General features: G+C 34.9%; 1 protein-coding gene across 2 annotated transcripts in view; it reads left to right on the plus strand.

Moving 5' to 3' along the window:
- USP25 (ubiquitin specific peptidase 25) overlaps positions 1 to 23,898 on the plus strand; it is a 135,703-nt gene that overhangs the window by 86,496 nt on the left and 25,309 nt on the right. The window contains exons 13-19 of one of the 2 annotated variants that reach the window (XM_047794688.1): positions 173 to 334; positions 954 to 1,180; positions 3,944 to 4,014; positions 5,495 to 5,723; positions 7,090 to 7,290; positions 17,248 to 17,387; positions 22,168 to 22,281. In XM_047794688.1, coding sequence (XP_047650644.1) covers positions 173 to 334; positions 954 to 1,180; positions 3,944 to 4,014; positions 5,495 to 5,723; positions 7,090 to 7,290; positions 17,248 to 17,387; positions 22,168 to 22,281 — 1,144 coding nt within the window. The remainder of the gene's footprint in view (positions 1 to 172; positions 335 to 953; positions 1,181 to 3,943; positions 4,015 to 5,494; positions 5,724 to 7,089; positions 7,291 to 17,247; positions 17,388 to 22,167; positions 22,282 to 23,898) is intronic. The other variant, XM_047794697.1, reaches the window with a different exon arrangement.

Genomic DNA, 23,898 nt, shown 5'->3' on the forward strand with positions numbered 1-23,898 from the left:
ATTTATTTCTTGAGTGTATATTCAGTTTTACCATCTTTATTTGAATAAAGCAAAATTATTTTCATTGTTGAGGAAGATGCATCGAAGTGTTTTTATCATGTTTTATAATTATTAAAAACACAAATGTGGTTTATGTATAATTGAAAGCGTGTATACATTTTATGGTTAACAGGTATTTAAGCTATGGTTCAGGTCCCAAACGATTCCCCTTGGTAGATGTTCTGCAGTATGCCTTGGAATTTGCCTCAAGTAAACCCGTTTGCACTTCTCCTGTTGATGATATTGACGCTAGTTCCCCATCTAGTGGTTCCATACCATCACAGACGTTACCAAGGTAAAAAAGTTTTCTTCATAGAAGCCATAGCTGTGTTACTGTATTGTACAATAATGTAATGGATACCTTTAAAGAAGGCTTTATAAAATATATGTTTTGATTTATTTCAGTGAACTCTAAAAAGATTAGATTCACTTAGAAGAAGATATTATGTCTCCCACGTGCTTTCTTATTTCGCTGTTTCAATTCATTTTATAGTTGTAGGTTGAAATTTTCATCAGACTTATACTTTAGGTTGTTTTCATATATTATATGCATCAACCTTTTATCTGTGAAAATACTACTGTTTAGTTAGAAACTTTTTTTGTAACATGAGCAGGAAGTATTAGGAAGGGAAGGTTTTTATAGTTCCGGTTTATATAAGATTCATTTACATAAATACAATCACACCATTTCTACCATAGTTCAAAACCTCAGTTTTATTCTTATAAAGATGTAGTTCCATATATTAAGAATTTCATTAGGATATTAGATTAACCTACATATTTCTTTTTTTAAGAAAACCTTTTCCTTTTGAAATTATAAGCCAATTTAATGCTTGTGTTTGACATGGTCTTTGTCCTGAGCTTTAGTTTGGAAGGTTCAATAGTAAATATTTTATGCTTTAAAAAAAAAACAGCACAACAGATCAGCAGGGAGCTCCTTCTTCAGAGCTGCCAAGCACATCGCCTGCATCGATAGCTGCCATTTCATCGAGATCAGTAATACATAAACCATTCACTCAGTCTCGGATACCTCCAGACTTGCCCATGCATCCAGCACCAAGGCACATAACAGAAGAAGAACTCTCTGTGCTAGAAAGCTGTTTACATCGCTGGAGGACAGAAATAGAAAATGACACCAGAGGTAAGAAGCTTCTCATAGCATAACTCTCTCACCTGAAATGGATACGATTAATGTTAACATTGAGAAGAGAAATCACATATGTAAATATTTAAAGTTGTTTTTTTTTTTTTTTCTAGAAAGCGTTTTCTTTAAGATCAAGCAGTTTGGCTTTCCTTTTTATGATTTTAATATCAGGTTCAGAGAGACCAAAAGACTTTCCCTGGATTACGTAGGTGATTAATGACCTAACAGATGGTCTAATTTTCTAGTTTATTGCTCTAAATTTATATTAAACTGGTATTCACAGGTACTCCATTGGCGAAACATTACACAGGATCACATTTTGTATTTACCAGTTATGTACTTCCAGTTTCACAGTGAGTTCAGGTGTTCAAAATTTTTTTATTAGGTTAAGGATTGGAAATGTGAATTTTAATTTTAGTCTGCTCTAGCAGATTTCCAAATATGATCTTTTAGCTTGGTGCCTGTCTGTAACAAGTTTTGTCTGACATGTAGCAAAATAAGAAAAAAAGGACATTGCTCTGGGGCGGGGGGCGGGGGTGTTGTATGTTATTGTTAAGTTGCCGTCTGTCGATTCTTCGAAGGAACTCTCTTTTATTCTGAAGTTATCTCCGTCCTACTTTACTGTTATCAAAAATATTTTTGAAAAAAAAATTGAATCAATATTAATATGTTGTGGTAGATTTTACCATAATTTTGCTTTCATGTCAGAATGTAATACCCTATTATTCCTCCCCAGTTTTATCCTAAGTCTGTTGATCTATGAAGAAAGACAAATGTAGGAGTTACTGTTTTATACAAATGTTGGAATGGTACTAAACAATATCAGTTGCTAGATTTTTGGATGACCAGCTAGATGCTTTATAGACAAGACACAAATAGCAGTCCTGATGTAATAGGGAGTAAATAGGGTATGGTGGCAACTAACAGCATTCGTAACTGTGAAGAGTTCCTGTAGTATTTTTCATATATGAGAATTTTTTATGTTTGAAATCATTGGTAAAGATTAGTTAAGCACACAGTTTTTCCTGAATGCTATGCTAGGTGTTGGATAATTTTCTACTGGACTGGGCAGATAGTGTTTGTTTTATAAGATTATATTCAGAAGGCTGAAAAGCTAAGAAGGTAGCTTTGGCACCAAGGTAGTGGCATTGAGGGAGGAAAGAAATGAATTTCTTATATTCTTTGAAGACAACTGACAGATTTGAGTCATTGACAAGAGGGGGTCGGGGAAGGTTCCTGTAGTTCTTCATAATGGTGTGAATAACCACACAGATAGAATGCACTTTGGAAAAGGGCAAACTGGTGGGCAAGCAGGCCTTCACCTTGTGGAAAGAAGTAGGAATATGATGAGTCCACTTTTGGCCATTTTAAGTTAGAGGAACTTGAGAGACATTCATGTCATAAGGTTCTGAACCTATAATACTGTGGATCAAGTAAGATTTCGCTTGGAATGTTTGTTCCCTCCCTTTTGTCTCTGTTAGTATTTGCTGTTAGCATTATAAACCGTTATTTAGTATCCCGATTCAGGAGTAGATGTAATTCATTTAATTTCTGTATTGTTATTCACTACCCGTAGTGCTGGCCTTCTACATGCATATTAACCTACTTTTTGAGTAGAATATATTAAAAATGTCCTTTCCGATCCAAAGTTTATATATTTTAAATTTTGACTATTTAAAAATCTCCACCCCCAAACATTGAACCAGTTTATATTCTCACTAATTGTGTGTAAGAGAACCTGTTTCCCAGTATTGTCCCTAGCCCTAGGTACTTTTAAATCTGTAGCAGTTTCAGTTGAAATGAAAATGGTATTTCAGTGTTTTGGTTGCATTTCATTCATTATGAGTGAAATTCTATTTTTGTATGCATTTTTTATTTGTGACAGTTATGGTTTTATATGGAGCCCTTTGTCTTTATGTTATTGCTTAATAGTAACTTTAATGCTATGGGTATTAACCTGTTGGTTGTAGTGTAGGCCGCAAATAATATTTTTCCAGTTTGTCATTTGACTTTCTTTATGTTGATTTTTGTTTTTATAATATAGATTTTCTTAAATTTGGGGAGGTAGTCTTATCTTTTAATTTATGTTTATTGGATTTTCTATCAGGCTTAAAAAGGCCTTTCTCTACTCTAAATTTACTAAATTTTCTGTAGTCTTTGATGTTTTTTTTCCTGATTGTTTTTAACATCTTAATAGTATAGTGTGGTTATACTATAATTTGACCATTTCCCAATTGAGAGATATTTATGTTGTCTCCAGTTTTTGTTTTTAGTAATTATAGATAATATAGTTATCCCTACCTCTGAGTAATTAGATAAGATAGTTTTCTACTGAAAATAGAAATAATAATGAGAGTCTCATAACTTTATTTCCAGTGGTGATTATAGTGGATTTTTATTCAGGTGTATGTGTGTGTATACATGATATGTGGTGCAGTTAATTCATTCTAAAGTTTTTGTGTTTAATACAAATATGTGGGGAGTTTAGCTTTAATTTTCGTTTATATATTGGCTCTGCACATTTTTTTAAATGAACCATATTTGTTTGGTTTTTAATTTTTCATTTGTGTTGTTATCATTCATTAAGGAGAACTAAATTTCATTTTATACAGATTCCAAATAGTAATGTTTTTAAAAACAGTTTTAGGAAGTTTTCCCCATTTCTCTAACATATTGGTAGGAAAACCTTTATTCCCTACTTATAAGTCTCAGTAAAAATATACTTGGTGTTAATCATTAAATGACATCTTTTGTCCTTAGATTTGCAGGAAAGCATATCCAGAATCCATCGCACAATTGAACTAATGTACTCTGACAAATCTATGATACAGGTAAGTTGAATTTTGAGCTAGTAAGCATTATCATAATCATTTACATATTTTAATTTATCTTTGATATTTATCTTTTTTTTTGGGGGGGGAGTCTTTTTGCTATTTTTTGGGCCGCTCCCGCGGCATATGGAGGTTCCCAGGCTAGGGGTTGAATCGGAGCTATAGCCAGAGCCACAGCAACGCAGGATCCGAGCCGTGTCTGCAACCTACACCACAGCTCACGGCAACGCTGGATCGTTAACCCGCTGAGCAAGGGCAGGGACCGAACCCGCAACCTCATGATTCCTAGTCGGATTCGTTAACCACTGTGCCACAACGGGAACTCCTGATATTTATCTTAATTCTCTTATACATTTTGTTATAAAATTGCTGAACTTAAAGATTTTATATTAGTATTTTCCTCATTCAGTTGTATTCTCGTACTGGATTTATTGCCTTTTTGTCTTTTTTTTTTTTTTTTTTTTCTTCACAGCCATACCGTGGCATATGGAGGTTCCCAGGCTAGGGGATCGAATCAGAGCTGCAGCTGCCAGCCCATGCCACAGCCACAGCAGTGCGGGATCTGAGCCACCTCTGCAGCCTATGCCATAGCTTATGGCAGCTCTGGATCCTTAACCCACTGAGCGAGGCCAGGGATTGAACTACATCCTCATGGATACTAGTCAGATTCATTTCTGCTGAGCCACGACAGGAACTCCCTCTTACCTACCTTTTTATTCTTTTATAATAAAATTTATCAAAAACTTCCAGAAGGCCTTTAATATTTAAAAAAAAAATCCTATGGGAGAAATTATATGATTGCTAAGAATATGTTTTTTAAAAAAGGAAATTAAAGGAATTGCTGCTGTGGCGCAACTGGCATTAAGATTCTGGTGTTGTTTTTGTGGCATTGTGGGTTTGATCCCTGGCCTGGCACTAGCACAGTGGGTTAACGATTTGGCATTGCTACGTAGGCGTAGGTCACAGCTGTAACTTGGATTTGAACTCTGGCCTGGGAACTTCCATATACTGTAGGTGTGGCCAAAAAAAAAAAAAAAGGGAATATTAAGATTATGGGAGAAAGTGAAAGGCTCAATTATATTTTAACATCTGAGCTACATTATAGATGCCATTTTGCTGAACTCATCCATCAGTTTATAATTGTAAAGACTTAGACAATGTGCTGTATATTTCTTCAGAATTCTTTGTTTGAAAGAAATAAATAGGTCAACAAAATACTTTTCCAAAGTTTTAAAAATCATCCTCTTTATATACCTGTCTGTTTTACATGTATTGAGTTTGCTTATCCTCCCCACCCCCTGCCCTCATCTTCTTTTATTTCATAGTTTAATTTTTTCAAAGCTTTAATTCCAGCCAACTTACTCTTGTTAAAAAACATATATCCTTATAGAATCCTCCAGTCTGATGGTTTGTGACTTTCATGGAATGTGGCATAATAGATTACCTAACTGCAATTTAACTCTTCTGTTTTCACATCTAGGTTCCTTATCGTTTACATGCTGTTTTAGTTCATGAAGGCCAAGCTAATGCCGGGCACTACTGGGCATACATTTTTGATCATCGTGAAAACAGGTGGATGAAGTACAATGATATTGCTGTAACAAAATCATCATGGGAAGAGCTAGTGAGGGATTCCTTTGGTGGTTATAGAAATGCCAGTGCATACTGTTTAATGTATATAAATGATAAGCCGCAATTCTTAATACAAGGTAAGAATATAAAATATATAGGGTGGTATTTATTTTTAAATAAGTAGCCCCTGTGTGTGACTCTGGTCTCTGGTGTGATTAGTTGAGTGTAGTTTACTTAGAGTATAATGGATATGATTAGAAAATGCTCTTGGATTATTTTAAGTGAGAAAACTGGAATTGGAAAGTAATGTGATAATTACTTGAATGTAATTTGTATTAAAAACTTTTTAGTATCTATTATGAAATGTGAATATGACTTCTTTCTCCTTAACATCCCTTTAATGACTCTATCAAACATTGGCTCATATTCACACTCTTTAGCCTAACATGTAAGGCCTCCACTTTCTGGCCTCTGTCTCTCCAGCTTCGTTTATAACTATTGTCCATTTCAAACTTTATATACTGATATTTGAACTTCTTGCCATAGTTGGCTCATACCAAATAATTTCAAACATTTATATCTCTGTGCTTATGTTTTTTTATTTTTATTTTTTTGCCAGTAATGATACTACTTCTTTCTTCTTTTGCCTTATTCCTACTCATCTGTCAAGACTCAATTCAGTGTCATCTGCTCTGCCATGTTTTCCTTGACCTGCCAGAAAGTGCTTCTCCCTGTTTCTCATAGCTTACCTCTACTGGGCACTTACTTACTGTGTATTAGAATTGTGTGTTGACTTGTCTTTCCCACTTCACTCTGATCTGGTCAAAGCTAAGGACTATGTCATACTATGTCTTAATCTTTTTGTTTCTCATATTCTGGTACAGGCTTTGCATATAAAAAAACACTTAAAGGTTTGCTGAAACTGATAAAATCACCTTTCCTTTTGTATTTAGGCATTTAGCAAAACTGGCTAGGTAGTTCATTTACAACTGAAAGCTAAAATTTATTTTGTGTGTGTGTTTACTAGAGGTTGAATAACCATTTTAAATACTACAATTGACTAGTTTTAAAATTGCACATAGGTGTATTGCTGTGCTTAACTACTTCAGATGAAAAGAATTTTGGTTCTCTTTTGAGCTTAATGTTATTTTCATTTTGTTCTCATTTTGTGGTAAGTTTTACTTCATGAATAATCAAACATCTGTATTTTACCATAGAAAAAGTACTGTGTAAGTGTTTGAGTAGCAGACAGTTTTGGCTTTATGCCTTGTTCCATGTTTTACTCTTCAGATTAAAAATAAAAGCTGAATATTACCTCTAATGGATTATCAAATATTTGCAACACTGCTTTTCTGAGCTTTTGTTTGAGTTTTAGTTTAAAGGTAGTATTGATTTGCTAAATGGTAATAATTTGTACTTTAAATTTGAAATGCCTTCATTTTGAGCTTTACATTTTTCCTTTAATCCTTAATTTTATAATAGTTTTTGAAATATGATTTGCAGAGGAGTTTAATAAAGAAACTGGGCAGGCTCTTGTTGGAATAGAAACACTACCACCAGACTTAAGAGATTTTGTTGAGGAAGACAACCAACGATTTGAGAAAGAACTAGAAGAATGGGATGCACAGCTTGCACAGAAAGCTTTGCAGGAAAAACTTTTAGCATCTCAGAAATTGAGAGAGTCAGAGTCTTCTATGACAACAGGTTAGTTCACATTTATTGCATTTTATTATCAGTATCATATTTACTATTGATATTTTATTATAAAAATAAGATATACTCGTTGAAAATGTAAGAAGAGAAAACTTTAGTTATCCTAAAGTATGAAGACGCCAGTGAAAATTATCTGAAATTCCATTTCTCACCGATAACAAAAGGCAACAATTTAGTAGTTTACCCATTTGCCAGATAACACTGTATATACATATACACTTTTTTCAAGTTAAATCATTCTGCTGACTCTCCCTCTACCCATCTTGCCTACTTTAATTGATTCTTCTTGGCAAGATGCTTAGAAAAGCTGTGAAACCAGTAAGTATAACCCAGACCAATTTACTAAAGCTATCAAGAGAACGAACTCTAATAATTTCATGTTTCAGCAAAATAACACTATCTGTATTAATAATGCGGAGTATTATAATAATTACTATTAGTGTAGAGTATTTTTTTTCCAAAATTCTCAAAAATAAAATTAACAGAAACTAAATATTTAACATATTCCAAGTAAAAATCTGTGTAGATCTATAGAACAAGTGAGAAGATTAATATATAAAAGTACAAATATTAAAAAATTTATAATTAGCTGATGAAATAAAAAATTATTAAGAATAACACTGCATAAAAGTAAAATATGTTCTAGCAAAATTGAAAATACAATGTCTAATAATTTTTTTAGGATTAATTTCAGCATCATTAAGTTGTGAATGTAATTTAGGGTGACATATTTTGTGTTGTAGAAAAGATGCTATTTCTCTTAATCATTGGGTAAATGAGAAGAGATAAACAGATATTTTCCTTAAACTCATTTGTCTCTCTCCTTTTTAATAACTGAGTAGATCATTTTGAACTACACTCTTTTGTAAGATCAGTGTGTTTTGCTTTTATTTTTTAAGAGAGCATTTTAGGTGTTTATTTAATTTCATCTTTTATAGACAGATTCCCATGCAGCTTTACCTAGGTATGTTTCAACATCATCATCTGACCTTTAGAAGGAATTATTGATTCAGTGAGAGATTTATAAACCACAATATGGTATGGTGACTGAGGTAGACATGCACAGGTATTTCCAGACTTGTGACTTGTATTCATATGAATTGAATAGTTTATGCCTTGATTTTGACCTTAAGTGGCATTGATTCAGAATTTTTAAAAGATCAAGATAATGGCATTATGCCCCGCATTTTGATATATAAATACCATTGTAGTCTCCTGTGAGCTTGGCCGGAGGAGGACTACACTTTCTTCCCATATACATCAAAGGCCACTGTGTAGAGCAGGTGAAACTAGTTTCACAACAATGCAGTTTCATTACAGTAACTTTATCCACATTAGGAGGAATAAAGTAGCTCACTAAATTTAAAGAAATTTCTGAGTTCCTTTCATTTTTGAGCCAACTCCACCTCTTTGTGATTCCATTCCACTTACCCTTCTCAAATTACTCCCTAGCACTTATCCCTAGAGAGAGCTACTGTATTATCATTCCCTTAACTTTTAAGGACTCTATTTGTACATGGCTGTTCTTATTAACAGGAAGATGGGGCTGCATAATAGGCATTAAGTAGTAGTGGTACCTAAGCTCTGAGACAGAGGAGAATCCTCCCGGCATTGGTTAAGCTCCGCTACTCTTCTTGGCTCACTGATAGTGTGCAGCATCAAAATATTTAATTCTATATAGTCTCTTCATCTTCTCTGTTTCTCACAAGACTAAATTTACATACTTAACACATCTTATTTTTGCTCAGTCAAACTAATACATATTCATATTCCCCACTAATGTTCCTGTCTGACAGGACCAGCCAGCTCTCCCGTCATTTACAGTTATCTTATATTCCCTCTATATGAAAAGGCCATATTTGTAACCCCACACCCTTTTTTTCCCGATCAATACTGCCTATTTATGTACTTCATATGCTGTTTTCTAAGGTTTAAGTAGTAGGTATTAGACATATATTTTCATGTGTCTAATTTTAGTATTTAGAAAAAAAAAACTTGAAAAGTAATACAGATATATTTCTGAGAGCCAGAATAAGTAAAAAAAGAGAAAATATTGAAAATGTCAGTTCGTCAATAATTATCTTCCAGACATGGTGTTTAGAAAGCAATGGTAATATTGCCTCAATAGGAAACACTGTGTCTGCTATAGAATTGATAGAAATAAATGTACTTTGAGTTAGTAGAAAGTACTTTGAGTTAGTAGCAATAGTGTGTACTAAATCTATTAATTTGGGGGGTGAGAGTATTGCTTAAAAGATTGAGGGTTTCCATTGAGGCTCAGTGGGTTGAGGACCTGATGTAGTCTCCATGAGGATTCAGGTTCGATCCCTGGCCTTGCTCAGTGGGTTAAGGATCCAGTGTTGCCAAAAGCTTTGGTATAGGTCACAGATGCAGCTCGGACCTAGTTTTGCTATGGCTATGGTGTAGGCTGGCAGCTGCAGTTCTCATTCAACCCCTGGCCCAGGAACTTCCATATGCTGTAGGTGTGGTCTTTAAAAAAAAAATGGTTTCTATTATCATATTCTCTTGCATATTATATTAAGAAATCTAGGCGTTCCCATTGTGGCTCAGTGGTAATGAACCTGACTAGCATCCATGAAGACGTGGCTTTGATCCTTGGCCTAACTCAGTGGGTTAGGATCTGGCATTACCGTGAGCTGTGGTGTAGGTCACAGACACGGTTCGGATACCATGTTGCTGTGTGCTGATACCATGTGGTGTAGGCCAGCAGATCCAGTTGGACCCCTAGCTTGAGAGTTTCCATATGCCTTGGGTTTGGCCTAAAAAGACAGAAAAGAAAGAAAGAAAGAAGGAAGGAAGGAAAGAAAGAAGGAAAGAAAAGGAAAGAAAGAAAAGGAAAGAAATCCATCTTCTGTTGCAGGGGAATATAACATAACCACAGTTGAATAAGGGAATCTATTTTAATGTTCATTGGAATCCCTTGTCGCCTGTCATTAGAAAATTTTTGCTTTCATGCCCATGCCATCTTTTTCCTCTTTCTCCTCATAGTTTTCAAAGTAATCTCTTTTAATTTAGTGTAATACTTTCAGAATGTCAAAGAGAATCTGTATTTAAATCTTTCAGGTGTGCACTAGGGTTATGAGTGAGTGACTAGGAAATCTTGTTTATAAAGTCCCTCATATGTGAAAAAAAAAAGAAAAAGAAGTAGGATCTCCTGCCATGGCACAGTGGGTAAGAATCTGACTGCAGTGGCTTTGGTCACTATGGAGGCATGGGTTTGATCCCTGGCCTGATGCAGTAGGTTAAAGGATTCAGTGTTGCTGCAGCTGGGGTGTAGTCCCTGGCCTGGAAACTTCCATATACAATAGGTGTGGCCATTAAAAAAGAAGAAGAAAGGTCTATCATAGTGATTTTTCTTCCTTCCTTGCAAATTTTCTCAATAAAGCTATAACCTAAGAACTATTAAAATCTGATTTCTTGAGTCATATTCCAAATAAGAATATTAATTTATGTAATATTAATTAAATGAGTATTTGTCCCTCTTCTGCTGGCATGTGACCAAGAAATCCATAGGCATCACTCCTCTAGCACAATTCATTGTCTTAGTGAAGCTAAGTAATGATAGGAAAGTATTCCTTTTTTTTTTTTTTTTTTGTCTTTTTGCTATTTCTTTGGGCCGCTCCCGCGGCATATGGAGGTTCCCAGGCTAGGGGTTGAATCGGAGCTGTAGTCCCCGGCCTACGCCAGAGCCACAGCAACGCAGGATCCGAGGCGCGTCTGCAACCTACACCACAGCTCACGGCAACGCCGGATCGTTAACCCACTGAGCAAGGGCAGGGACCGAACCCGCAACCTCATGGTTCCTAGTCGGATTCGTTAACCACTGCGCCACGACGGGAACTCCAGGAAAGTATTCTTTGGTCCATCTCATGCTACTGCCACCCTGCCGCAAACCTACTTACTGTAAAACAAAATTCATCTGAATACTTCTGTTTAGAGATTTTTAGCCAAGAGATTTCTTTACTGTGGGTGTATGCATCAGAATTACCTAGGAGACTTTTTCTGAGTGTAAGCAAGACATACCACTTAAGAATTACAGAGATCAGAATCAATGGAGGAAGGGTACAGAATATATATTTTTAAAAAGATCTTAAGGTAATTCTGAGATATACCTCTGGTTGAGCAGGATGGCTCTAGGCTGTGTGTCTAAAAAGGAAATTATTCTGAAGGAGAGAGAGCTTTGCCTGAGTCATTGTTTTGCTTGTGTTACTGATACCTTACTCAAAAACTATTTGAGATTCTTACAACATATAGCACACCCAGATTTTTAAAAACAGAAAGAAAGTGAAAAAAATAACGGTAGGAAAAAATGAAGTAGCAATGGTCTACAAGTCAGAAATAAGCTGATGATCCAGGAAAGTACAGCTGGTTCTTGAGAGTAAGTCCTGGTGGAATGAACAGTGTCCTCAATATTTTTAAGTTCCTTTAGAGCAGGGATGAGGTGATGTTCTTATTTAAATCTCCGGAATCTAGCAGAATAAATGACACATGGTAGATGCCCCTTGAATATTTTCTGATTTGACTTCAGATTCCTTATGGAAATTGCAGTAAGTTTCCTAGGAGTGATCTCAGTGTATGGAAATGCAGCCATTTTAAAAGGATAGCCAAAATAACCATATATTAGGGAAGCAAGCTAAAAATATGTGGTATAGCTATAACTTTTATCTGGGATAAATTTTAGGTTTTATCTACTTCCTAAAGCCTGTTCTCCTACCCCCCATTCCTGAGAATTCTATTGTGATGCCACCCAGGATCCGGAGTCCTTAAGTTTCTCTGATGATTCTTTGTAGCCAGACTAGCATGGCTCTTTATAGGCTGCTTTGGGGGAATCATTGATTTTAAATACATTTCTGTAAAAATGGACTGCTGTTCTCTGAAGCAGTATTCTTTATAAATATTCTTCTAAATGTGAATGTAATAAATATGACTCAGTAATTCAAGGTATGAAATACTTCTGAATTATATGAAATGTTGCTCCATTTTAATACAGTTGATTAGAAAGCAGATCTTTATGCTTTAATAGAAAGCCAATTGGTGGTCAAGTTGATTCTCTTAAAATGCTGAAGATCATAACCAGAAAATAGGCATAGAACAGCTCTGAGGTCCTCCCAGTCCCTTACCTTCACCATGAAGGTGGACAAAAGAGCAAGCTCAGAGCACTCTCAGAATATTGAATTTTATGAAACAGCCAGTAGGTGGATGAAGCCCTCCATTGTGATCAAAGAACATGACTAGAAAATTTCTTACATGGAGGATAGCCATCCAAAAATCTCAGTGAAGCATCCATAGAATAAATCAATGATTTGAGATACTTCAACTGTAGGGATATTATATAGCTGTAGCTGCAGATAGGTAACTAAGAAAGACTTCCAAGAATCAAGAATAACAAATGTCACATAAGTGATCACCAGCTGTATTCCAAGCTGAAGTCTGAACAATAACAGTTTAGTAACTATGGGACCAGTTGGTACGTAAGATGCCAGTTGGTACATAAAGAAAGCAGCATAGTCTCTCTATTGCATTCCTACCATTTATATAGGCCAGCAGGGATGAAATTTATGTAAAGCTTCATAATGAACCCCGGATGTACAGGATGAACAAAAACTATGGTCTGTGTTTGACATGAAAGAGCCAGAAGTTTTGTCCTACTGTTGTTTTTAGCAAAGAAATGGAAATTGCCTAAATGTGTGCTGAGATATTAATTACATGAACCCTTTATACAAAAGAACACAGAATAACCAGTAAAAATTGTAGTAGCAGAAAAAAAATGTTTTGTTATATTAAGTTGAAAACAGTATATTCAGAATAGTTATTTTTGTTTTAAAAATTTTGGTAGGTAAAACCTGGACATATATAATAGTAAAAATATTAATAGTGCTTATCTTTGGGTAGTAGAAATAGCTTTTTGTTTTCTTCCTTTGGTTATTTGTTCAATGAATATATTTTTGCTCTTCTGATTTAACACGAAGCTAAAACCTCTTTTCTTTTTTACGAAGACCCTCTATTTATAATCTGACTCCCTTGTAATTTTTCCTAGACTACTTTTCTTTGAGTATGTTATATTTCATCTAAACCAGGTTGTTTCCCATTACACTTGTAGAGAATTTTCCTTTTGTGGCTTTGTTCAAGAAAATACCCTTCATTTGAAAAATGTCCTCTTCACTATTCTTAAAATTGTATATATTCTTTAAGACCTTCCTCATATACCAAAGCCTTTATGAATCCCCCTAACTGTCCCTGTAGCAACTGTTGTTTTTTTCCTCTATTCCAGTCCCACTCTGTTCTCACCACCAAATTTATTACATTTTGTTTTGCTGACCCCAGTGTAAAGTCTCAATAGCAAGGATTTTATTAATCTCTTATCTGTCCTTACAGTGCCTTTGCATATGCTATTTCTTCTGCCTGGAATCATCTTCTTTCTCATCTCCAAGATAATCCTCTACAAATCCTTCAAGACTCAGCTCAGTTGGCATTTCTTCTAGAGAGTCTTTCTTAACATGCAGCATCATCCCAAGTGTGTGTATTGGGTCCACAGTGCTTCTGCAATACCTTGTGCATAAGTGTGTTATTGCATTCAGTACTTTGTATTGTAATGGAGTATACATTTATGTGACTTTGTTAAGAGTTCCTTAAAGTGAGTTAATTTTATTTTATTTTTTATTATTATTATTATTTTTTTTTTACATTGTTAATACCTGGCACAGTACTGAAAATGACACATGCTCAACAAACATGTTGAAAATGAAGTTTGGGTTTTGGTTTCCAAACTCCCAGATCTCAAATCCTTATAGGTTCACCTACTCTGATTACAGTGCCACTCAAATAAGTTCCTGGGAAGATATTTACACAGGAAAAATTCCAGAGGAAATAGTTCTATATGGCATTTAGACAAAATCATTTAGAATCACATATAGTTTTTGGATTCAAACCTCTGTGTGGAAAGAAACCTTGATCCTCGGGACCTAAGGTATATTTGATTGTATTGATCAGGTAAAATTACTTTTTCTCCTAAGGACTTAATTTACATACATTATCTAGAGTTCCATGGCTTAGACCAGTGTCAGATATGATGGATTTTTTGGCCTTCATTGTATTAAGCACACATCCTACCATCAACCAATGATGTTTTATCTATCTAGTAGTGTAAGAGATGAAAGGTACAAATACAATAATAGAAGCTTTCTCAACAAGAAATTTCTCTCTGTTATGCCCTAGCTTAAGCTACTTATCATGAAAACTTCCACAAGCAGAAGTCTTGCTAAGCTGGAGTTGTATCCTGATTTTCTCAATCTTATCTATCGTACAGGGACACTGAAACAGCATTACAGTACAAAGTCAGGAAATACAGAAACAAGGGTATTTAACGTCCTTTAATTTATCTTCCTCTCACACACACATTGAAGCATTTCTTCCTTTAGTTTTCCTTGTCACAGTATATTTTATCTCCATCATCCTAGTTACTCATACCAAAAACTTGAGTCCTCTTCACATCAATCTCCAAACTTCTGTGTCTAAAACATATCTTGACTGTAACCACTTCTCTCTCTCTGGCTGTCTCTGTTATCCAAAAAGCACAGTCATATCTTGCTCATGTTGCTCTAGTACTTCTAGTACTTTCACTGCCTTCTGGTTTTACTTTCCTATTATATTCTTCACAGTGTAGTCAGAATAATTTTCTTTGAGCTTGTCATGTTCCTACTGTATTTAAAGTGTTTATTCACTTTCTTTTTGCCCTCAAAACTCTCGTGTGACTCAAAGGCCTCAATTGTGTCCCTATCTGCATCATCTCTTGCTGTATCTTCCCTCTTGTACTACATTCCAGCCACACTAGCCTCCTTTTGGATTGAACTCATGCTAACTTCATAGGCTACTCATTCTTCTGTTTTGGAAACCTAATCCATCATCCTCCAGCTAAAAAGTTTGTTTATCTTATATCCCATAAGCTAAATTACCCTTCCCCCATTTTATTCCTGGAACTATGTCACAATTCATATGTGTGATTCTTTGGTTAACAACTTTATCCATAGTCGACTGTAAACATCAAAGCAGGGACTGGCTGCTTTGTTCATGCTCAGAGTCCCAGTGCCTGACACATAGTTAGATGCTTAATTAAAATGTATTAGATAGGAGTTCTCATTATGGCTCAGCAGAAACGAACTTGGCTTATATCCTTAAGGGCGCCAATTTGATCCCTGGTTTTGCTCAGTGGGTTAAAGATCCAGCGTTGCCATCAGCTGTGGTGTAGGTCGCAGACATGGCTCAGGTCCCACATGGCTGTGGCTGTGGCATAGGCTGGCAGCTGAAGCTCCAGTTCGACCACTAGCCTGGGAACTTGCATATGCCGTGAGTGCAGCCCTTTTAACAAGACGAAAAAAAAAATTTATTAGATAAATGAATGCCAGTGGGTCTATGTTGAGATTATAGTATTATTTTTGAGTGATATTTCACTTTAAGAAATGTTTTAAAATTAATCAAATATTGGCAAGGATGACAGTAATCCTGTCGTGCTCCTCCAGTTGGTTGAGCAAGGACTCACTTAACCAATCCCAGTATCGTGGAATATTTTAGTGTACTTTCTTATTTCTTCAATTCATTCAGTAGTTAGTTTACTAATTCATTTGTTCCTTTAAGTTATTGTGTGCTTATATGCTGGGTATTGAAGAAATAGCAATACAAGAAGGAGATAGCACCCATCCCTGCTCCTGAGATGTCTAACAGTCTAGTAGGAATATGGGGTTAAACCAAGTACTTAACAACAATGATGACATCATAATTGTGGTAAGTGCTGTTTAAGAGAAAGTGTAAGTTACTCTAGAGCAGTCATTCTCACCTGGGAGTGATTTTGTTCCTCAGAGGACATTGGACAATGCTAGAGAGATTTCTGGTTGTCATTTTGGGGGTGGGGTGGGAACAGTACTGTTGGCATCTAGTGAGTAGATGCCTGGGTACACAGACAGCTCTCCATACCAAAGAATCATCAAACCAAAGTGTCAGTAGTGTGGAGGCTGAGCACTCTGCTATAGAAATGAGGTTATCAGAAATATTTCCATAAGGGAGTAGTATTTAAACAAACAAAGTTCCTGGATGGGGGCAGTGAGAATAGGTGAACATACAGTCAGGGGGAAGAAAATGAGGGAAGATCCAAAGGTTGAAAGTAAACCTCTTCTTTGATGTATTGGATATGCTGAAAAAAGGCTGGTATGTGCCCCTTGTCGAGCAAATGGCAGAGGACACCAGGTGATGTTGGAGGTAGGCAGAAGCAAAGCCTTGTAAGTAGTATGAGGATTTGTGTTGTCTGTTAAACATCTAGAGGATGTTCAGAGTACACTGTTACATCTATGGATCAGAGAATAGGCAGTAGATATAACTTTAGGAGTTCTTCACAGAGGTCGTATTTGAAATCTTGAATTTTTATTGGTACCAGTTTGCCAAATTGCAGTTGTTTTTCCTCTTCCAGCACTCTGCAACCAGGAACAGGTTCAGGAAAGATAGAAGGTTGGGTTCATTTAGGGTGAGGGTTTTGTTAGGTAAGTGTGAAAAAGGATACTATGGCCAGAAAAATAACTAGTATGCTTCTGTGGAAACTCAGACCAGGATTGTTGTACAAAACAAATTCTTTTATTTTTTGCAGAATGTTAGTGATTTTTCCACAGTAAGACTTTGGTACTTATCATGCCAGAAAGATTTACTGCGAATTTCTTAGCATAATTATAATGAGTGCTTTTCTTTAGTAATTATTTGACTACTCTTAGGTCTGATTCTTTCTTTTGGTAAATTGTGAGGGAAGTGCTGTATATTGAAGCATATTTTACTTTACATAGAATAAATTGATTATTGTGTAACTTCAGATGAGAAATGACAGATTCATCTTAGTGTAGACTCGCTGTGATTTATATTAGATATACAATTGATTCTTTTCTCATGAAGCACAAGCAGGAGAACCAGAATATCTAGAGCAGCCGTCAAGAAGTGATTTCTCAAAGCACTTGAAAGAAGAAACTATTCGAATAATTACCAAGGCATCACATGAGCATGAAGATAAAAGTCCTGAAACAGTTTTGCAGTCGGTAAGAATTTTTCTTTTAGCTCTCTGAGCATACCCATCCACATTCACCCAGTTTGCTAGCAGTGTAAGAACAACCTGTCTGGGAGTCAGGAGAGACTGGGCCAAGGGACAGCTCTGCCATGGACATGGTCAGTGGTTGTAGATGTCACCTAACTGCCAGGCTTTAATTTCCTCAGCTGTAATTCAAAAATGCTTCTTTTTTAAAAAATAAATTTCTATCTGTTAGAGAATTAGGAAAAAATCATAATCATAGATTAAAATGGTCAACTGATTTGAAACTAAAAAGAGAGATATAAAGTATAGCATTATTTTTCCTTTCCTTCAACCCTCTTTCCATCTTCAGTCTTATTACGTTAGAATAGTTGGAAATATAAGGTATAATTTTCATTGTTCCATGGAGTAAGTTTAACAGTAAAATACTAGATACTCTAGGTTAGAATTATTATTAGCAAGATAAGTATGGTATTATAAAACAGTTTATATGTATTTCAGTAGTGTCCGATATAACACTGTCATTATAAGCTTTTAATTTTCAAGTGTTGGAGTATGTCTTTTCATAACAGTAAATTGAGCACATTGGTATTGTAGTATGTTTTCAATGAATATGACATTCTGGAGATGTAGTTGAGGAATTTCATACTACAAAGCCATTCAAATATTAAAGTCATTTATGTTTTATTAATGAGCACAAGCAGCTCTAATACAGGTTTCTTGACAGCTACTTTTAGGCTTTGAAGATTCCTCTTATGGAGAACTAAGGAGAACAGGACATTTGTCAATGCACGCTTTTCTATTTAGTGAATTTAATCTCGATCTTAGCCCACTAATTACAGTGAGGTCTTTAATAAGACCTTGATTAACCAAAATGTTCAACAAATAGGGTATTCTACTATGTTTTAATGAACAAAGTAACAACCATAAATTAATTCCTTTTTGGAAAAGTTTGATTATATATCATCTTACCATAAAAATGTATTAATATAGATAGATTATTTTGATTATTCCAAATACTGCAATGCCCTAGAGACTTTATAAAACCGGAGTTGAGGACCTGCTAACTCTAAAGCACTTCCTGAAAAATACTTTTTTTTTTTTAATGGATCTGGGATGTCCTACTTGGGATGGTAAAAGAGGAAACCCTAAGGAGGTAGAAATAGCAGAGAAGTAGATACAAAGTAGAAATATTTTTGCTTGTTAAAAAAAAAATAATTTGTCAGGGCTTTTTCTAACTAGGGTTTAAATTTGTGAGAGTCTACATTATGGTTGATAAGTACCCATCCTTTTAACTGGTGTCAGGAAGCCAAAGGCATTATTACTTAGCCTAATTAGAATCATAATTTTTTAAGTTTGGCTAATCATGCATAATTTAAATTTGTAGAAATCTGCACTTAAATTTTGATTGTTGAGTTCATATGGACATCATCTTAAAAGCTCGCAAGCTACTGCTTCACCTTTACTTGAGTAGAGATGGCACCGAGAGAATATGCTAGCGTACACATTTTCCCATTTGGCTTATCTTTTGGAGTAGCCCCAGTGGTTGGCCCCACTGTCTGTATAAAACCTGCAGCATGTCTAAGAGCATGTTAGTCAGGACTCTCTAACCAGCGTTTCCTGTCTCATGATCAGTTGCTTAGTATCATGGTCACCACTTACTGGGTTTTCTCATTGAAAGATAATACCTTAGAAACTAAATTGCAAATAGTCTTCAGATTTGGGGATGAAATAGTCCTAGGTTTTTGACTGTTAGTTTTACTTCCTACTAGCTATGCAAACTTGAACCAGTTGCTTAATTTTTCTAAACTTCAGTTTCCTTTTACATAAAATGGAGGTGATTGTGGGATGAATTACAATTAACTTTTTTAAGTGCTTAGAATTAGTGTAGTCTCTAAAGTAGCTCTTTATTTCATTCTGTTACTTAAATCCTAACTGTTTCACAATTATACAAATGTAAAGTTCCAAACTTAGTGTAAGAAGAACTTCCAGGAGTTCCTGTCATGGCTCAGTGGTTAGCGAATCCAACTGGGAACCGTAAGGTTGCAGGTTCGATCCCTGGCCTTGCTCAGTGGGCTAAGGATCTGGGTTGCCGTGAACTGTGGTGTAGGTCACAGACACAGCTCAGGTCCTGCGGTGTTGTGGCTCTGGTTTAGGCCGGTGGCTACAGCTCCGATTCAACCCCTAGCCTGGGAACCTCCATATGCCGCGGGTGCGGCCCTGAAAAGACAAAAAAGAAAAAAAAAAAAGAAGAATTTCCTGGAAAGCTTAGAATCGTAGAAACCATAGAGAAATAGTCTCCAAATGTTTAGACAGGTTGCTTTTTAGAAGAACGTCTGTAATTTTTAATGAAATATTTTAGAAAATTTAAAAGTATGGAAAAGTCGCCTCGAAGAAAGCATCATGCATAGTTCCACTACCAAAAGTTAATCACTGTTACTATGTTGATATATTTTCTTTCATGCTTATTTTTAGATACAGGTTTGGGATTTATTTTTATAATTATGTTATTACTGCATATAAAATTTTGTGTGTTTTCTTCCTTTAATCTGTGAACATAACCATTTCCTTGTGTTATAACCTCTGTAAACAAAAACTTAATGGTTGAATAATATTCCATTAAATGATTGAATTCTAGTTTACTGACTCACTCCCCCCATTGTATATTTATTTATATTTTAGTGTTATTAAAAGTAAGCTGCTAAAATGGACATTTTTTTCTGTATTTCTGGTTATTTCTTTAGATAAATTCCCCATTGTTGGATTACTAGGTGAAAATATATGAGCATATTAAGGAGGCCAGAGTGGTTGAGGTTACAGAGCTTTCTAATTACCCTTTTATAGGACCACTTTAAAAAAATCATATTTAATAGATTTCGAGCAATTAGTAAGTGTGTTTTAATTATTTTTGCAACTTATTAACTAAGAAACTTATTTTTAACCTCTTTCAAGTTCAGCCTTTAAGGTGTTCATATAGGACCTGACAGTAATAGGAAAAGGTAAATGTACTTTACGTCAAAGAACCCTAAAATTGTTTATGTGAAAAATTTTTATAGTACCTTAGGATATCTAAACTTGATGAATAGTACTACAGAATTACCAGATGTGCCCACAGTTTCTTCCCTTTATGAGTGTTCACCCAAATAATTAATCAGTACTATGCTGTTGAAGCTTTTCTGGGCAACTGGACAGGTTTATAAAACACTTATTTATCCTAAGTGCAATTTTCAAAGAAAATATGTTGTTTTGTAAGGATCAGAATTCTAAGGAATACATATCCTGGTTGCCATCTGCCTTAAATTTCTTAATATAGTTTTGATTTAGGTTGATTTACTTGTGAGAAATTTTGCACCACAAGGTCCAGACAAATTTCTTAATTTACCTGCTTATTTTTCACTCTTGGAATGGAGATCTAGGGCAATTTTTCCTCTTTGAAAATTCTGGAAAGATTGAAAATCTTTAATTGAATGCTAAGTTTATCTGTAGGGTATGTGTTAGTAATACTGGCTTAGGGTTATTCAAATATAAGCATTTTCAAGTAGCATAATAGTACAATAATATTGGTAATACCTATTATTTATATAACAACAATTAATGCATCAGATGTTGGATTAGCTCAGTATTATCTTTCACGATCCCGACAACCATGTAGGTTGGTTATTCTTGAAAATTGAGTACTTAAAGCAAGGAACCTTTTCTGAAAATATTATGGTTAAAAATGATATTCCTTTTAAAGAAGGCAATGCCAGTTTTAGACATTATTCTTGTTTTATTGTTTAATTAAACTTTTTCTTCATATGTACTTTGGAAAAGTCAGAAAATCTTCATATCACTAAAATGTACCTGTATTTTAAGTTGCAATAAAACCACTCTATTTTTATTTAAATTTTCTGTTTATGTCAAAACTAAAGTTTATCTTTGCTTAGGAAAACTTTTATGGTACAATTAGAAATTATTTAAGCAATCACCTTAGGTAGTTTTGAACTTATTTTTAGGTAAATAGTGGATATATGCTAGTTATAAATCTATTCAGTAAAGTAAGATCCTTGTGAAATCTGAACAATTGTTTTGAATGAACCATAATAGTGTCTTTGATTGGATTTTCCTGGATTTCACACTGGCTTCCACTCCATTAGAGTGGATTAGTGAAATTCATAGAACTTGTTGACAAAGAAAAGAAGAAAAATATAACTGAGTTTTTAAAAATGAATATCACTTTCCAGCAGTCTTTCCAAAACCAGGAATTCACTGGACATTCATGATGTAAATATATTATACTAAATTGCATAGGCTGTGGCAGAGTGATTTAGACACAATAGTGTATGGATATTAAGTGGATATTCAGTTAAGTATTAGAAAGGATAGAAAGGTGAAATCATGAGAAAGAAAACTTAAAACTATCTTGGGTTCAGAAGAGGTCATATTCTGTTTTGATGGAAATACCAAGAAAGTCTTTATGGAGTTACTAGAATTAAAAAAAATAAAACCTTCACTTATAAAGACAGCAGGAGGAAATACAACTTAAGTATTAAATATTTTTAAGAATTTGGAGTCCAAGATGCTTTGAAAAAAAATAAAACTTAATTTAGTGTTTGAGATGCAAAGTGAAAGCTGGAGATCTTGTGCCATTACTTGATTAATGAATCTGCCTTAATGTTCAGATTTAGATGGTATCATTTCGTACTAAACAAATGCATATATTTTTAAAAGACTCCGGAATCTATGCACTTAAACTGGGTGCTTCCGTTGTTCTCTTTTCTAATGTTCATACTAATGATTTTCTTCTGCAGAAACCTGAAAATACCACAAGTCAACCACCTTCCAACCAGCAAGTTGTAGAGGTGGCGATTCCTCATGTAGGGAAATTTATGATTGAGTCAAAGGAGGGGGGTTATGATGACGAGGTACCTTTATTATAACCCTCTGCACTGTTTCCTCTTGTTTTCTTGCTGTTTAATGCAAGTACTTTGGGCATGCCTGCACCCTGACACTTGTGTCTATTGCTGCATAACATACGGCTTTGCCACCCACCATCTGAAATGACCTTACCAATTGCTAACAGTACTTTGAATTTCAAATGAAAATTTAAGTAGCAAAGTTAAAAGAATACTTTTATGTTGTTAGAGTTCATTCTTTTGTGCAGACATAAGATTTGTTTACTCTCAGACTGATAGATTTGAATAAGGTTCGTTTGTTAAATAGCAAAAATTTTGAGCACTTAAAACTTTTAATTTTCCTTTCTTAGTTTACTTGAATTATTTATTATACTACGTTGCCCCTATCTCCTCCCAGAAGATCCTATAGCCTGATTCTGAGTAAATACATGTTTTTTGGTTTAGGTGCAGGGTGGGTGGTTGGAGTTTTTTGTTTCTTGTTTTTTTTGTGTGTTTTTTTTTTCTTCTGTATGACTGAATTAATTGATTCATTGCTGAATGCCTACCAGTGTTTAATACACGGGCATCTTTGTCTTATCTCTTCTTATTGTTCCACTATTAATTCTCATCTACTTGCTTTTCTAATTGTATGGAGGCATTTTTGCTTCCCATGACACAGTTATTAGGAATCAGATGAAAATTGCTATTGTCCTGGTCCCATCAGACTTATTTTTCCCTTTTCCCTTCACCACTTTTTTCCTTAACACTTTACAGTTTTCATCTTTTCCCATATTTGAGGGAAGGCCAGTAAAGCTTTTTCTGAATAGAAACAACAGAAAAGACAGACCGTGGAGACTACCACTTGTTAGTTTTTACTGGCATGGATGAGAATTGAGTGTATATTAAATAGTTTTTTCCAAGTAACATTTTTTTCTGACTTACTTCAAAGTTAGAATTAAGCTATTATATGAACTAATCACCAAAATAGAGGCATAATAAAGACATTACTATTACTGTGCTTCTGTAAGAATTCATGGCCCATAAAGAGAATAAGGAGTAAGGTAAGTTTGTGAGTTAGGCACTGGTTAGAAGCATTTTCTGAAGCAGATAACATTAGGTTTATTGTATTTGTCAGTGTATAATCCAAAATGAATGCTGTGGGTAGCAATAGGTTCAGTGAATCAGAGGTAATGAATGCCATCCCTTGATGGCTCTAATACGATAGCTTCATAGTATCCTGAATTATTGCATTTTGCAGATATATTTAAATGTAATAGAAGAATACAGTCATCTCTTGGTATCCACTGGGGATTGGTTCTAGCAATGCCCCAGCCCCAGCAAACACACAGATGTCCAAGTCCATTATATAAAATGGTGTATGTAGCACATAATAAACTATTATGAAAACAAAGAAATACTTCTTAAATATTTAGTACTTAAGAGCAGTACGTTTTTCCATTTTACTGTTACCATGTTGGTGCTTGAAGATTGTGGAAATTGCCGTGTTTTTAATAAAAATGTTAACTTGTTGATTAAGTACCCCAATACTTGTTTCAGAGTGAGCCTTCGGGAATTTAAAAAGGTAGAATTGTGATTAATCATTTAACACTATCTTTTGTGCAAGTGCTTATGCTATTGGCAGAGTTT

Source organism: Phacochoerus africanus, chromosome 1, assembly GCF_016906955.1.
Source record: "Phacochoerus africanus isolate WHEZ1 chromosome 1, ROS_Pafr_v1, whole genome shotgun sequence".
Classification (NCBI taxonomy): Eukaryota; Metazoa; Chordata; class Mammalia; order Artiodactyla; family Suidae; genus Phacochoerus; species Phacochoerus africanus.